The sequence below is a fragment of the Perissodus microlepis genome, chromosome 13, assembly GCF_051167445.1.
Source record: "Perissodus microlepis isolate ML-2025 ecotype Zambia chromosome 13, ASM5116744v1, whole genome shotgun sequence".
In the NCBI taxonomy this organism is placed as follows: Eukaryota; Metazoa; Chordata; class Actinopteri; order Cichliformes; family Cichlidae; genus Perissodus; species Perissodus microlepis.
In genome coordinates, this window is record NC_140473.1 from 15,332,550 (window position 1) to 15,345,871 (window position 13,322).

The window sequence follows — 13,322 nt, forward strand, 5'->3', positions numbered from 1 at the left end:
TAAAATTCAAACATCTTTATATCAACTCCAGCAAAAATACAAAGTTCTTAACATAAAGATGTATCATTCTTGGGATTACCACAAATAAAGCAGGTATTTCTTTCTAATATACAAAATGAAAATCTTTAAATAGCAACTGTAAAGAATAAACATGTTCAAGTCTGGTATTTGGTGGGCTGTTTTACATTTGCTAAATTCATTAGCCTAAATGGAGTTCTTAAATAACAATAAAAACATGGTAGACCTGTTTTGCATTTACAGATGATTTATCCTCTTAAAGAAAATGATCATAATCATTATTATAATAATAAAACTGTGCTAAAAATGGTATTTTTTCCTTTGACAATACACTAATGTAAGTTACTATGATGGAAGTAAACAAACGTCACATTATGAGAACATCTAACTGTCAGTGAAAATAAAACAAAGAAATGGAAAAAAAGAGACCATAACAAGTAAAACTGCCAAACACTTGGATGCACAACTCAGAAAGGGACTAAAGCAACCCCAAATATTTTAGATCCAGCTTGCGAAACACGATTAATGCAACGGTCCGTTACCGTTTCATACATACTTACCAATAAATACACAAACTGTTCAGGCCTTTGTTTGGAGGAATTTTGACGAATAAGCTAGAATTCTCAAATCATCTCCCATAGTTTACAGCTTTTAGTTAACTTTCAAACGGGATTTAGGGGCATAAATATTAATGGGAGGTTTCATGGCTGCATTGTGAAGCGGTCTAAACATTAACAAGAATAACCACATGCAGACGCAGGTAAAATACTCAAAAGTCACCAGAATGTGCAGGTAACACTGGGTGCAATTGTCAAAAGTGACCGTGGAGGTACATAGTGACGAAACCTCAAAAAACATTAAAAAAAAAAAAAAAAAAAAAAAAAAGCTACAAACTTTTGTCATGACACATATATAACACGCATGTCTCTTAACAATTCAGATCTCAACATCTAATACAACTATAATAAGAATAATTTTATGTTAATGCTGTGGGAAAATGGGCACAAAATAAATCTCAGGTGGAAGATGAGTACGAAAATCTGAACGCCTTAATCAACGTGAGAATTTGCAGATGAAGTGTGAGGCACATACTGTGCGGAACGGAAACAGTTTGCACACACTGTGTGTAGCAAATTAATGCTGACTGCCTCTCTGGGAACTGAAAGCTGTTACAAGCAGAGGACAGGAGATTTCACATTTAGCAACACATTCTATTACATTACACTTCATAAATAAGGCACCTGGTCACAGCAGTCACATATTCACGCTGTTGTGATTTGAACACAGGCTGGAGATACAAACTGCCAACTTACATAGGAAGCTTAAACGCAGTGCATGCTATCATCTAAAACGATAATTATATACAAAAACAGCAAAGGGAAAAAAAAGGGAACAAAAGGACTGTGAACAAATTCTTATGAATCCCAGTTCGATGCTTGTTCTCCTAACTCTGAAAACATTTGTTAGGCTGTTGTCATCTCCAGCCGTGTCAAGAGCGCTGAAACATAAAGCCAAACGGCTACAACTGCCAGACATCACGCAGGACTGGTGTTCAGTCCTAAAAACACAAACCGAAATCTGAACAATACGTCACATTTGCATTTTCACACTGACCGATACACAAATTTCAAAATGTGTTTCTTCCTCACATTTACCTACTGAAAAAGGTATTCTCTGAAGAGTTTGGTGAGTACACAAAATAGACATGGTTTGGTCCTTCGGAGTATATTCCAGATAAAAGATAATAAAGAGGCAAATCTTCTAAATAAAGATGATCTCTCTGTCTCTCTGCATCAATCTTATTTTGAGAGTGATGTCCTTGTGCGCTTCGCTGGGGTGTCTGCAAGCTTCAGAGCCCTCTTGGTTGCCAGTTTTGTTGCACTGCGTGGACTTCTTTTTACCGGAGACTTTAAAGCTCCGCTTCTCGTCAGTGTAGGTTCATCTGTTTTCCTAACTGATCTGGGAGACGCATGCTGTGTTGTCGAGGACTTCGTGGCCCTCTTTGAAACATGACTGGGGCTCCCGCTCGGAGGGAGAGCAGCCTCCATTTTTCTCTGGGATCTTGTTAGCACCTGGTCAGGTGAGGTTGGCACCTTGACATCCGTGCTCTGCTGTGGGGTTTCAACAGCATTCTCTGCATCTTTAATCTCAGTAGGTGTACTCTGTGACGACTCGCGCGACTGGATTTTTGCAGAACTTGCTTCAGTGTGCCTTTTGTTGTCCGCTTTGCCTTTAGGTGTGTCGACAGGGTTATGTTCGGCTATTTTAGGAGACCCAAGTCTCTGAGAACATCTCTTAGGCAACTCCTTTTTACTTGTATCTCTTGAAGCTCTACCACTGCTCTGAGCCCTCACAGCTTTATATTTTACAGTTTGCTTTGATTTTTTGTTAGCCAATATTTTTCGCCTCTCCATTTTTGCCGATGACTCTTTCATTCGTTTGCTGACAGGTAATGCGGATTTCCGTGCCTTAAGAGACTGCTTCAGATTTGACTTGGAGGACGACTTTGTGGTAGCAAGTCTTTTAATCTTGCTGGTTTTTAATATTTTTGATGCCTTTTTCAGTCTACTAGTAGTTTGCTGAACCTGCATCTTCTCTCTAATATTAGAATATTTCCTCAGGATCCTTGCACTAGCTGGATTCTTTGATTTTCCAGAGGATTTCTGGGATTCACTTATCTGAGCAGAAGCTTTGGCAGAGGAGTACTTTGTCAAATTCTGAGAACTACTGGAGAGATCTCCTCTTTCTTTCCCTTTGACTGCATTTGCTTCTTGCTCCAGTGCTCTAGCAATCAGCTTCTGACTCCTGGGGTTGCTCTTTACAGGGGAGGCAATGGCGAACTTTTTCAAATGCTTCTTTAAGCGCTCTGCCTGTACGCTTGGAAATACACCCTGAGACGTCCCTGCCGCACTTGACGAGTTGTGGAAGCACAGCTGACTTTCTGATGGAAGACGTGTGGTCACCTTCTTGACGATGACAAGAGATTTTGTTTCCGTTGATTCAAGGAACCAGCGGCAAATGTTGGAGAGATTAAAACCTTTCATAAAAAGCATTTGGACTGGCGAGTATTTCTGATGCTCTGCAGATTTTGGTTTTCGTGCCCTGCGCTTACTTTTCCATATAGCTGCCTGCCGGTCTGCTTTGTTTTTGTATTTTGCTGCTGGCTGACCCTCCTTATCCATTTGCACCCAACCTTTTTGCATTTTATCATATTTAATATTCAGATTTGTAATTAGCTGTTGGCTTTCTTCTGCAGTCAAAGTCTCAAAAAATTTGTTAGTCGTTTGTTTTGGGGGCTCGTGCCTCGGAGTAATGATAGGGCCGTGTGAACTGTGGGACACGGATGCAACAGACCCAGAGGGGGACCTCACCTGAGCTTTAGTTATTCTTTCTGGCATTATTCTGACAGGAGAAGCTACATTGTTTTGTCTTGGGGCTACAGTACAAGCACTAGTAGAGGGGACAGGGATCAGTCTTTGTGATCTTAGTGCTAATTTTTTGTTGTCCACTTGTGGCAACTGAGTAACAGACTGCAAGGCTATTTCACCCTTACTGGTCTCATCACTCCTTAATGGCATTCTTCTTTCTGTTACAGATGAATCATTATCTTCTACTGACCCGTCTTCTAAAGCTGCTACATTTGGCTGCACGGCAACATTGCTTGCTTCTGTGTTCTTTTGAAGAACCCGTTTACTTCTTAATGGCATAATCTGTGTTTGCAATTCTGCCTTTACGGGACTTGATACCTCACCGCTAAGTTGCACTTTCTTACTGTCATCTGCTACAACCTTGGCAGATCTTAGTTTCTGTCTGGCCTGCAGTCTTTGCTCTTCAACATTCGTCTCCATTTCTTCAGATGGAGTCTCTACTGGTTCAGTATTTTCAGTGTTTAATTCCACAGTTTCAGTTACTGTGTTTGGTTGAGACAGTTCAGAGGTTGGAGGATCACATGACTCGTTTAGAGGAGATGCAGGAACAGCAAGTGGACAAGGAAGAGGGAGGGAAAGAAGCTGCTCAGGGGGTGCTTCTGGAGATGAAATGGGAGTGGCAGGATTTGAAATAGAATTCGATACTGGAGTTTCAGGTGGCTTCTGGTTTGCAGATCTAAGCTGACGTTTGGGCTCAGGGTTTTGAGGATCATCGGTAGGCTGATCATCTTTTAGGACTTTCTTTTGTTTCTGGATTTGTTTAGGCTTTGAATTTGGGCTTGACTGTGTGTCAGAAGGGGGTTCTGTCACCTGCTCAATGACAGGAGCAGTCTCAATTGAGTCTTTAGGTATGCGTGTGTCAGGTAACGGCTTCTTCATATTCTTTTCATTAGCGGTAGAGACAATAGTTACCTCAAAACTATTGTTGGATGCATTCTGACTCGATTTTGCTGCAGCTTTACAAGGTGATGTGGCGTTACCTGGTCTACGACGCAATTTTCTGTCAGAGGCAGATACGGGTCTTCCATTAACGTGACCCACTATCACCACTTCTGTCTGCTTCAGCAGCTTTGATACTGGAGGTTTGCTACCTTTTTTCCTACGCCAAGGTGGCAACTCCTTCAAGAGTGTGTCAAGTGACTTTGAGGATACGTCATAGTCACTATCATTATCATTTTCTATCTCTAAAGGCGTAACACTTTCAACTACTTCAGGTGTTTCGATTTCTGTCTCTTTCGTCATCATCTCCTCTACTGAACCTGTGGTATTAGCACTATCTGTCCCTTCGCAGTTCTCATTGTGTATTCTTGTCTCTAGCTGAAGTTCCTGAGGTTGCTCATCTGGCATTATGTCCTTTTTACCTTCGTCAACTTTATTCACGGGTAATGTGATGCTATTCTGCTGGGGAACGGGTTCACTGCTGTGCAGTTCATCTGATGAAATCTGGGACTCTGGTTCTTCTATGGTATTTTTCTCTAATGGCTCAAGGGCTGTTTCTGCCACTGTTTCCTCTGTACTTTCATGCATTTCCTCTTGAGGCTCTGGGTCAATTTCTTTTATTGCTTCATTTGTAGCGTGATCAACACTTTCGTCACTTCCTGTAGTCATCCCTACATCTGCAACTGCATTCTGTTCTACTTCTGTGTCTTTAACGGTTTCTTGGCTCTCTGTTGGGGTCCTTAATGGAGATGAAGGACTAGACTGTCCCTTGCTCTGACACTGATCTGTCTGACTAGTTTCAACTATAATATCTACTCTACTGGCTGCTACCTCTATGATATCCTCTGTGCCTGGTATCACACTATCATCTGTCTCCTCTGTAGGCATTTGTTGATTTATTGTCTCCGTGCATGATCCAACGAAAGGCATATCCACAGGTGGCACACCTTCAGGCTTTGAAAGTATTTGCTTTGGAGTGACCAATGGTGTGAGCTTTGGCATTGGATTAGGACAGTTACCCTTTCCAGCCAAAGTACGAACAGTTTTTAACTCCCAGATTTCATCTGGCCCCAACCACAAATGTCCTCTGGTGCTTTTTCTGGCATTTCGGCGTGGTACCATGCCTTGCCGCGGCTCCTTAACACACTCTGTAATTGATTTGTCAATAAAAACAATGTCACAGTGGCCAAGATCAGGGTCAACTATTCCTTTAGATGGAGAGTCCTTGGTCCAATGATCAGAGGACGACCTGATGGTCTTCCTGGCCGTCCGCACAGAGTCTGAAGAACTGTTGACAGGAAACAGTTTTGCTGGTGTATCTTTGGGATGTCCAATAGTTACCCTCTGCCTAGCTTCATGTGTGTGGCTACCCTGATTATGTCTTTTTACAGAAGAGCTCAGTCTGGCAGTCTGAGTCTCTGTTCTGTTGGATGAATCAGAGTTCTGTCTCTCCTCCAAAGTGTCAGAGTGAGTAGAAACAGTGGGACTGAGCACACACAGCTTCTTACCAGCAGCATCATTAGAGGTCATAATTTTGATCTTAAGAGGTGCATGATCACCATGACGGTTCTCTGCATCTACTGGATGAGCAATGGGGGTCACCAAAGGCTGGTTACTCCCTGACCCAGGGCTGCGAAGATCCGAAACAGTGCTAGGGGTTATAGACGATTTCAGCGGCACAGCATTTTCTGGAACATTTTTCATTGCACAACTGCCTGGGACTTCTGGCTTGGAAGTGACTTCACTGGGAAATCTTATCTCAGGGTGTGACTTCTCAGGAGTCACTGCACTGGATTTTGCAGTGGAACAAGAAGTTCCCTTGACACCAGAGGTACAGTTAGAGGCTTTATGTGTACTGGAGGATGCAAGTGCTTTGATCTCCGTCTGTAGAAAACCTATGGCATCTACTATCTGTCTCTGATGGTGGGGGCAGAGCTTGGCCATGAACTGTTCCAGAGTGGAGGTGGACTGCAGGTCTTTAGCCTTTGCGAGACGGTGGTCCGGAGACTCACTGGGAGGAAAAGAAGAAGGAAACATTAAATTCTCCATCAATCTGAAACAACACTGGTTCATTCTTTTGACTGATACGAGCTCTGCAGATAAGTGAGTTTTCATCTCTAGTAGTTAAAAAAAAACCTGGAAGCAGATTTATGTTTGTGTGAAATAATATACAAGTTTATATTTTTTTTATTCATATATATTTATTAGAAGAATAAGTGATACTTTTTAGAAGCAAATCATGTGTCCAGTGAACTTGACCAGTTGCAGTATTACAGCCATTACATTTTTTTGTTTTTTATATTTTACATTAAGAAAAAGAAAAAAAATCATACATGCACAAGACATTAAGTAATGGTAGCCCATTTGGTTAAACCATGTCGAAAACATATTACTTATAATACCAACTACATTAGGGGCAAAAATCAAATATATCAGATTTGTCAAGTTTATATGTCAAGTTTTGTTTAGTTTTAAATGACAAATGCTCAAGTCGCCTTTCACAATATAAAACAAACCAATAAAAGAAAAATCAAACATAACTAAAGATATTAAAAAAGTGTTACCCTAATACCAAAATTTTATTTATGCCAATGCAAATCAAAAAATTTATAATTGTGCCAAACGGGTATCTCTCTTTATTTCTAAGTTACATTTATGTAATAGATCTATTACAAAATCCCGATACCTTACCACATTAAGAGCCTTTAAATCATAACATTATGCCAAAAATATATCCGCGACTATGAAAAGTTGTTTTCTTTGCTTAACAAAAAAAAAAAAAAAAAAAAAAATCTTTCAGAAGTTGCACTTTGGGTCTTTAAACAAGAAAACACAGGAACAAACGAAACCACGTCTGCATTTATGAGGTGATATGCTACAAAGCTATGCTGAGCAACAAAAAAAGACCAACAGTTTTGTGGGAGCAGCAGATTCTGCCAAGTAAAAGATCAACAAGTCAGAAATAAATGTGAAGTTGTGCTAAATTATATTTTGTCTGAAAATAAACTATAAATCATATTTACACACAACTTTAGCTAATACTACATTGCCAAGTAACACTGGACAACATTTTTTCATTTTGACATCACAAACCTGAATTTTTCATGTCTTTTGTTCAAGTTGGAACAACTATTGCCACAGCAAGCTAAGGCTGCATAACAAATCAGGTTTGCTATGCTTGTCCTCTGTGTTAGAAGCTACATAAAAAGGAACAAAGTGAAATTTCATGGATCAAACAGGTTATTATATACTAGCAGTAAACTGCACTACAAGCATGAGCAAGACAACATAATGGTGACTTTTTTTTTAATGAATTTCAGCTTTATATCACAAAAGGTTATTGTATACTCTCTAAAATGAGGGTGTGAAGGCTGTAATGAATGTTCAGCAAGCAAAAAGACTATTAGGACGTTTCTGGGCTTATTCTTGAATCCCTGATATTCATTGTGTAGTGTAGTAGTCAAAGTTGGAAAGCTGTACTGCAGGATTTTTGGCTCTAACCATGAAGCTATTTGTACAGCATGTCAAATATCTCAAAAGTAAATTTTAGAGCTTTAAAAATACATTTTAGAGATTAAAAAAAAATAACTGTAATTAGAACCTGATGATTTTTTTTGCTAAGCTCGTCAACTTCACATCCCTCCCTGCAAAGCCTAAGCAGTAAAATGGAGTACCTGAATAACTACTGGTGAGAGTTTCATCCCTGAGGGTTTTTCCACTCTGTTTCTCTGATCATTGCTACAAAACCAAGTACTTTTTCTTCAAGTGAAGTAAAGTAGTCAATCTAACAAGCACAAGCAAACCAAATTACATACCAGCTCACAATATTTCACAAGCAGAAAAATGTGGATGAGTAAACTCATTCACAAAGTTTACACACTGTATACAATAGGAGGATAAATAATCTCAAAATTACGATCTGCTATACAATGGCATTTATAACATCCTGACCAGATTTTTAACTGGTTAAGAAATATTTTAGGCTCAAAGTGAATTTACTTCTTACAGTGATTACTTGACATTAAACACACCAACACCCCATTGTTTGTATTCAATAAAACAACCCCAAAAGATAAACTTCACCATACAGAACAAAATGCCCAAATGACAAATATGATTTAATCCAATCATGCAAAAATACACCCAGTGCCATTCATTTATATGCTATTAACGTGACATAAAATGTACAAGATCTGTACATATTTGTATGGATAAGGATACTCCGCAATCAGCTGAAGAGACTCAACATTTAAGCTTGTAGAGCGAATTCAGTCCTCACATGCAAAACCTTGCCCATAATAAATTAGTACAGTCTTGCTTCACAGCTATCTCTTATAACAGTTAGATAAACCTTTTAAGATATATACACACAGGCTTATTATTATTTTAAGTAGCGTTGAGTTTAATTAAAGCTGTTTACATTCTCAATTTAAGTGTTAACGTTACATTTTAAGAAAAAAAAGCTTAATAAATACTAAATCGACAATATAATAAAATTTGGAAGGTATCTAAGAAGAAGTAGGTTCTAACCCCATTTTAGCAACATAGTTCCTTCAACGCAGAGGAAATGTATCATGTCACGACCAGAATAAGTTCCCTAAACTGCTCCATACCCACAAATGGGGGGGGGGGGGGTATAGACAGAAATATTTACATATAGTTTAACTTTTATACTTATATCAATATGATTACCACTCTGCTTTAAATCATTTGCCTTTACACAAAGAAATTTACAGTGTAGTGTTGTGTGCATGAGATTGCTACATAAAACAGCTTTGAGAACAGTGATAGTGGTGATATCGGCTTTCCAGATGAGGTAGTCAACCACTGGATTTGCTACAACAGAATGTAAGGAGCAATCAATAAATTATCAATAAACCCAAAAGCGCTTTTATGACTTTAGTATATCAACTTAAATGCATTAGACAATAAAGTTTTATATTTCAGCAATGCCTGAGGATTGTCAGTGCAAAAATAATTTTATTACTGAAATCAAATCAGTGATTAGATTTACTTGTATATGTACATCTGTAATTAAAGCAACTACTGGGTATTATGTTGTAAACCATGGTAAGTGACTCAGATGTATTACATGTTTGTTTTTTAAATCTGGGGTTAATATCCTTGAACCATAAAAACACTTATTAAATAATAGCTAAAGGTGGAGAATAAACAACAGAGGGTTACTATATTATACTATATTATAATTATAGTTACAGTAGAGTTGTTACAGTGGTATAAATACAAATGTGCAAGGCCCTGAACTACATCTGTGTAGTGTAAGTTTCTGTAATATGACAGCAAATATGATTAAAACCCAGTAAATCTTTAAAAACAAAAAAAGACTCATTACCAAAACTTGCTAGACCTGTATGGAAACCTGACAGAAATAATGGGTCATGAGCCCATAATGTTTAGCATCCTGAGCTGTAATCAATAATGCACAAAGAGGTGTCCTGATCAAACTAATGGACAAGGCTGGGTCAAAAACCAGGCAAAAATTCAATGAAAATAGCAACATGAAAAAGGCATTCTGTAGAGGTTTTTAAATGCAGCCCTTTCCGCATGGTAACAGCACCGTAATTAAGTATTTGTTATTTTTAATGAAATGGCATCATCGTGAATTTTAGTGAAGCAGCTAAAGGCTGCTTCTACTGTCAACCCGCTACCCTACATAGTTAGTTTCAAGAAAAGAAAATTGCTGGTGGTTGTAGTTTTGTTGTTGTCCAAATATAAACACATTTTTGGTACACTATCATCTAATCAATTGAAAAAAACAAAAACCCACACATCCCAGTATGTGTGCACTCATGTGCAAATGTACAATCTATTCACAGAAGCCATAACGGTAACAAGAAAAAAAAGCCTAACCTAACATTTTACATTCAATTAATGAATACAGCCAATCAATGTATTTTTTCATTGAATTTTTGCCATGGCAACTTGAAAACAGGGTCAGCATGGACTGAGGCATGGTTGTAACCAGATTAGCCAATTTGGATTGTTTACAACTGTTAACAAGTTACAGTTATGATCCTCACTATAGAATGACAGAAAAAAAATATTATTTTATTATCTCTCATGGGTGTATGGTGTTTAATATATGTATGCAATATTTTTATGACAAAAGATGGCAGAAAGGTTTGTATCACATCTCACGATAGAATACCTGAAGTTTGAAGAAAGAGGAAAAAACCAACCAAAAAACCCCCAAAACATTGAAAAAAAAAAATCACATAGAAATGTAATGCTCTGCAGGCTTACACTAGCACTGAAATACTACAGATTACTGAAAATAAGGTTGTTAAGACGAGAGAAGGACACACACTCATCAGTATGACATCCTGAATGTTACCATTAAAAAGGCTTATTTGGGTATTCAATCCTTTTCTATTACAGGTGATTTCTTCAGCAATGATTTAGCTGAGGTATGTAGCTGAGGTATAACTGTTTGTCTAGATGTGTGTGTAGTAATGCATTATTTTAAACATAACCTGAGTGTATAGAAGGCAATGGAAACTATTGCCAATCATATAGCAGAGTAAAATGTACAGAACTAAGTAGAAGTAGTGGAAAAAACCACTGTGCTTGTGAGGATGAGCGAAATTAGGATGTTTTAAAAGGCAGATAAAGTCCAGAATGACATTATGCTATATTCCATATCTTATACATTTATATAAATAATAGGTTAGTATGCGGCCATACTTCCCGCTGTCTGTTTCCAACGATATCTGCAAATTTTGAGACTTTTAGAGTCGTTCCATGCATTAATTTACTTCATATGTTTTCACCCAAACTACAGGCTCTGCATACTTGGAACTATTTCATTTGAACATGACCAATATTAAGAGAGAACACTATGGGGCGCCACATCCTTGTACAAGCTTCAGTTTGGCTCTGTAAAGAACAGAGCAAGGAGTGAATTTTTAAAGCTTAATTTGAATCAATAACTAAAACTTAATTACCAGCATGCTATTGTATTTCAATAATTCTAAAATAAAAAGCATGCCCTCCAAGCCACAACATACACTACTGGGAGACACTTGTGTGTTTACGCCCTATGCAAACATTTTAATGTAATAAGTGCTAAATTTAGTGATAAAAATTAAATAAGTTAATAATAAATAGAACTATTAGAGATGCAATAAAGACGGGTATTGCCACGGTCTGGCAAACACAATGATTAAAAAGTACACCGCAGTTAGTATGTTATGGATGCGTCACTCGTTCGATAAGAGGCTGCAGTCACGAAAATCAGTCCCATTCTCTTCAGAAGCACTCTCTTTTTTGTCATAAAGACTGTGCTGGGAATTTTGGAGATCCTTTTGTTTGGGGGACAGTGAAACGCTGGGTTCTTCCACCTGGCTTATCAGCTTCATTTTCTTTTTGGGGGGATTTTTTAAGGTCCCCAGACGTTCTTTAACTTTGTATTCCAGGGTGCTGTGTGGGATGCCATAAATCGATTGCGCTTTAGAAACACTCATTTTCCCACCCATCACCACCACAATGGCCTCTTCTAGCAGGTCTGTGTTGTACTGTCGATATCGCCCTCGTTTCTTCCTAGGCTGCTTGTTACTTAGGTCTGACTCTGAATCCACTGGATAGTTCCCCCCCAGAGCTTGGCAGTCAGAGGAAAAACTCCAGTATTCCTTCTCCGAACCTGAGCTATTTAAACCTCTGTTGCTGGTGGTGGTGGTTTTCTGGATCTGCCTGGGTAGAATGGAACAAAGCTTCTTTCCCAGGCCATTCTCATAAAGTGAACCTGAATATTCAGTGGACACGGAGTCCCATGACGAATCTGTTCCTGTAGCCAAAACTCGGACCTGGGGAATCTTTAGGTCAAAGGACGGTGAATGAGACAGAGAAAGGCTTTGGTCTCTGCAGGCCTGCTGGAGGTTTCCTTTCTCACAGGCAAGTGACTTTGTCAAAAGTCCAGCAGCTTCCAACAACCTGGGTATATCTTTAAGGTGCTCACTAGCTTCATTTCTGGTTTTGAGCTTCAGCAGGGCTCCCAAATGAGTTTTGGAATTCCAGGAACCGGAAGCATTTCTGAAAACGTCATTGGGGCTGCAGCTTTGGTTATGGCTGAGGGGTGACTCTGGGTCGCTTTCCAGATCGGGTTCCTCTTTGATGCGCAGTGAGTATGCAAGAGACGAAGAAGGCTTATAACAGGTGGAGTGGCCGAAATTCTCCCTCCTCCTCCCATCCTGTAGGCTCCTCATAAACAGCCCGACATGCCCGTCCGCTCTCAAGGATCGCCTGATTGGATGGAAGGAAATTGGGTGTAAGCAGAGCTTGCACAGTGCCCTTTTCTCTTTACTAAGGGAGGATGGGGTGGGGAGGGGAGGATGTTGGCCACTCCTTTATTATATGACCTTGCTTTGGTAACATCACTCGAACAACTTTGTGAATGTGTGTGTGGCTTTTGAAAAACAAAAATAAAAAACAAAACAAAACAAAACCCCCAAAAAAGACTCAAGTTAAACTTTTCTTTTTTTCTTTTCTTTTTTTTTTTTTAAATATGCTTGATGTAATAGCTGTTGTTTTTTTATTTTTTCATAAAACATAAGGGAAAAAAGAAAAAAGGAAAGGGCAAAGAAACAATGAAAATAAAAAACAAGGAAGATGCATTTAGTAAAATACACTGAAGACTTGGCATTTCTGTGGCTCAAAAAGCTTGCCCAGGAGAATGGACTATTTGGAACTGCGGTAAGGGAGTCTGATGTAGATGCAGGGCGCAAGATCTATGACGTACAAAGTAACTAATGCACCAAAAACTCTTGACAGTTTATGCGTGACGTTACCACTGAACAAGCACAGCAATAAAAGAGTAAGCCAGCAAAGGGTTCTTGCAATCTATCAAACTCAAGCTCTAAGTTGCAAAAAACAAAACAACTGCAAATTATTATTCTTAATTATTCAATTAATCAAATTATA

The 13,322-nt window shown here is 38.8% G+C and overlaps 1 protein-coding gene across 2 annotated transcripts in view; it reads right to left on the bottom strand.

Annotated features, from left to right (window-relative positions):
• LOC146374907 (uncharacterized) overlaps positions 1-13,322 on the bottom strand; it is a 25,534-nt gene continuing 12,212 nt past the window's right edge. For both annotated transcript variants that reach the window (XM_084948907.1, XM_084948909.1), the window contains exon 7: positions 1-6,396. In XM_084948907.1, the coding sequence (XP_084805033.1) occupies positions 1,818-6,396 (4,579 nt within the window). In that variant the 3' untranslated portion in view covers positions 1-1,817. The remainder of the gene's footprint in view (positions 6,397-13,322) is intronic.